At 57.3% G+C, this 3,481-nt stretch overlaps 1 protein-coding gene across 1 annotated transcript; it reads right to left on the minus strand.

Moving 5' to 3' along the window:
• Positions 1–611: 611 nt before the first annotated feature.
• ACOT7 (acyl-CoA thioesterase 7) lies at positions 612–3,448 on the minus strand (the record flags this gene model as incomplete). Its single annotated transcript, XM_009071985.1, has 7 exons — positions 612–716; positions 1,263–1,435; positions 1,623–1,739; positions 1,938–2,024; positions 2,631–2,645; positions 3,102–3,216; positions 3,350–3,448. Coding segments are annotated over 7 exons (711 nt in total), but the record flags the coding sequence as incomplete, so codon positions are not given.
• Between the last annotated feature and the right edge of the window lie 33 nt (positions 3,449–3,481).

The raw sequence follows: 3,481 nt of genomic DNA on the forward strand, positions 1-3,481 counted from the left end.
CCACTGAGAGACAAACCTTCCAACCCACGCGGCGCCGGGCCGAGCGCGGGGGGGTCACAATAAAGCGCCTAAGGTGGAAGTGTCAGCGCTCGAGCCAAAAATAATGTCAGCCTTTTATTTCAGTCAATGAAACAGACTTTATTATAGATGCCACATAATTCCTTAAATAAGTTAGATGTGCACACAGAACTACCTAGAGGTGTGACAGACATTCAGTGCGGCCCCGAGCGCGTCCGTAAGCTTTGGGGTGCGGGGAGAGGACAGACAGACAGACCGGTGAGGTCAGACCTCCCGGCGAGGTCAGCACAGCAGCACAGCAACCCGCAGCCTCGTGCTGCCACGCACACCCCCGGCCTGTTCCAGCGGGAGCATCACCGGTGGGATCGAACGATGGGAACGGCCCCGGGATCAAACTGGGAATGGCTCTGGAGGTGGATGGCGAGTGCCTGGGAAGGCTCCCGGGGGCTTCAGCCACCTAAAGCAGGAGGTCTGCGGCACTAAACCCATCAGAGCGAAGCGGCAGGCTGGGGCGGGCGCGGGGCCGGCACGGACCGGACATGACACAAACGGGAACGACCTGGATGTTGGCAGGCGATGGCAGCGAGGGCAGGTCACTGCTGGGCAGCCTGCTGCATCTGCGCCTGCCGCTTGGCTTTGGTCTGCAGGTACCTGCCCTTCCCCTCCTCGAAGCGTCGCTTCTCGTCCTCCGTCTCTGTCTGCGCCACAGGAAGAAAGCAAAGCCACCGGGGTCAGCATGTGCTCGGGGAAACGCCTCCCCTCACATGCAAGGAGAAAGCTGTTCCCCATGGAGCACACCCTGACAGCCAACATGCTCACACACACAGCAGGACACCTGCGCTGCAGCACATAACCAAACAGCCCCAGGCAGCAGTGCCGTGGCAGCACAGCCCTGCCAGGACCAGGGGAGATAAAAATGGGAGGAGGGCTGGAGCAGGGATGGGGGATGTGGGGGCCTCCACCACCGCTCATGGTCCCCTGCTGCAGGGCCCACATGGAGCCTGTCCTCAGCCGGGAGGAAGGAGAAAATCCCCAACCTCCACATTGGCAATTTTCAGAAGCAACCAACCAACCAACCAAACCCCCCTGCAGCCTGCTCTGGAAAGTCTCATTCGTGCTCATATTTTTCTGCTGAATAATTCAAGACAAGAGGATCTGTTGGAAAAACAACAGCTGGGCTGTGACCCAGAGGGAGCAGGAGAGCTGCTGGACCCACTGGGCCCAGCCCAGGGGAGAGCCCTTACCAGCAGCTGTGGGACAGGCAGGGGCGTAAAAAAAACGTAGGTAAAGAAGGCGCTGACAGCACGGTACTGCTCCCGAGGCTCATCCACAAACGGGTCTGCATCCACAAAGACTTCGATTTCCATGGATTTATTGCTTGTGAAGGTCATGCGCCCTGAGACGGTGATGACACAGCCTGTGAAGCAGAGAGGGGCTGGTGATGGAGCAAGGAGACCTGCCTGTTTTGTGCTTAAGTGGAGCTTCTTGGCACAGGACAAATCTAACAGGGACTACACTTCTCTGCCCATGTCCCAAGCACACACCTAAGGGAGCCAGGATGTGGCGCTAAGGGAGATCACAGTTCCTGTCACTACCCACAGTACCTTTCTTGATCTTCTCATGGAAGTTGATGGCATCCACTGAGGCAGTGACAATGTTGGTCTTGCAGTGGCGAGCGGCCACAATCCCAGCAACCTCATCCATGAGTTTCATGGTGACACCTGGAGGAGAGGGATGAAAAAAACACAGGAATTACAGTTAAGAGTGTCAGTTTTGGGGGCATAGAAACTGACAAAGCTCTTGTGTCAGCTGAAGCAGCTCTGCACAGTAATCATAAAGAGGCCTGTGTGCCTTCAGGGGCAGAGCCCAGCTCAAACCATGCTCTGCTCCAGGGAAAGCCCACCTGGCCACTCACTCACCTCCATGCACGAAGCCCAGCAGTGTGCAGTCTGACGGCCCCACCAAGTGGATCAGGCTGGACTGGCTGTAGCCAACAGTGTGTGGCTCTGGTTAGAGAGCAAAACGGGGTCAGAGCTGCTCGGGTAGCACCTGTACACCACCACACACCTGTCTTCAGGTATCCAAAGGAGGAAAACAAGGCTGGCTTGTGAACTATGTTCAAACCAGCGGTCAAACCAGGCTGGAGAAGTCTCGAGAGCAGAGACTATTCACCCCCTGACATGCTGCTGCCTCCCTCTAATCCCCAGCCATCCATTTTAGTCCAGCTCAGCTCATTTCTTTCTTTTCGAGCTTTCAAAGAGCATGAAAGCAAATGGGAGTGAACTGGGGCACATGGCAAAACACTTCCCTCCTCAGGGCACCAGTCATAGCTGAACCTTCCTTGCAGCACAGAGCCCCACTCTCCCCTCAGCGTGAAGACCTCGGCCCCCACGGCCCCCAGCCCTGGCACATGCTGGTGACATCCATCCTGCCACCACCTCCAGGTGACAGACCTCACACCCCCTGACTGCCAGCAGAGGAAATCCTCACTCAGGGGTGGCTGCGTTTTCCATCTGATGAAAGATGCTAAAGGAGCTCAGAGCAGGGAAAACCAGCCAAGTCCCCGACTGCTCGAAGCAGCCACCCGCACAGCAGTGCCCGCCAAGCCTTACCTTTCGTCTGCCTGTCTGTGAGCAGGGAGGACAGAGGGGAAAAAAGCATTTGAGCAACTTTCAACCCCATCACCCCCACAATGATCCCCGCATGCCATCTCTCTGCCTCTGCCCAAGGACCACAGCCAGGCCTGGAGGTCGCCCTTGCCCAGTGCTTGTCTTTACTCTGTGCTGAGCTGAGCAAACCAAGCTCCAGCTGCCCAGGAGCACATGAGGCATGTCAGGAGTGGTGCAGGAATGGGGTTTCGGAAGAGGTCATTCCACCCATCTGCCCCTGCAGGGTGTCACAGGTGTCCACCCTGCTCCCCATCCACTGCAGCTCCCAAATCCCATCCCCACCCCTGATGCAGTGTTTCAGAATGCACACGTGCAGCCACGGGTCCCTGGGGATGGCAGGAGTTGCCTCAGGGACCAGTTTGGCCTCCCAGTACTGCCGAGTGGTTTGCATCAGCCACACACTGCTCGCGTTACCTGGGTTGATGACAGGTAAGATCACATCGCCGTTTCTCTGCTTAGTTTCCAACCGATCCAGCTTTTGCTCCTCATAACGCTTCTTCCCTTCTTCTTCCTGCTCCTTTCTCACGTACTGGAAGGGAAGGCTGGTCTGAAGAGGGTCGGCAAAGCCTCCGGCACAGGCGTGGTGCCTGCAGGGCCAGGTTAGCGTCACTCCCCAGAGAGGGCGAGTGCCAGTTTTGGGGGACCAAAGCGAGTTGTCCTACCTGGATGGGAGGAACCTCAAGGACCTTATTCACGTTCTTCAGGGACAGCGGCACATACCACAGTGTCGCCTTGTTTGTCACCTTCTTCGCCCCTGGAGGAGAGGGGGGCAGAGGGTGATGGTGCCGCGGCCG

The sequence above is a fragment of the Acanthisitta chloris genome, unplaced genomic scaffold (assembly GCF_000695815.1).
Source record: "Acanthisitta chloris isolate BGI_N310 unplaced genomic scaffold, ASM69581v1 scaffold42463, whole genome shotgun sequence".
NCBI lineage: Eukaryota > Metazoa > Chordata > Aves > Passeriformes > Acanthisittidae > Acanthisitta > Acanthisitta chloris.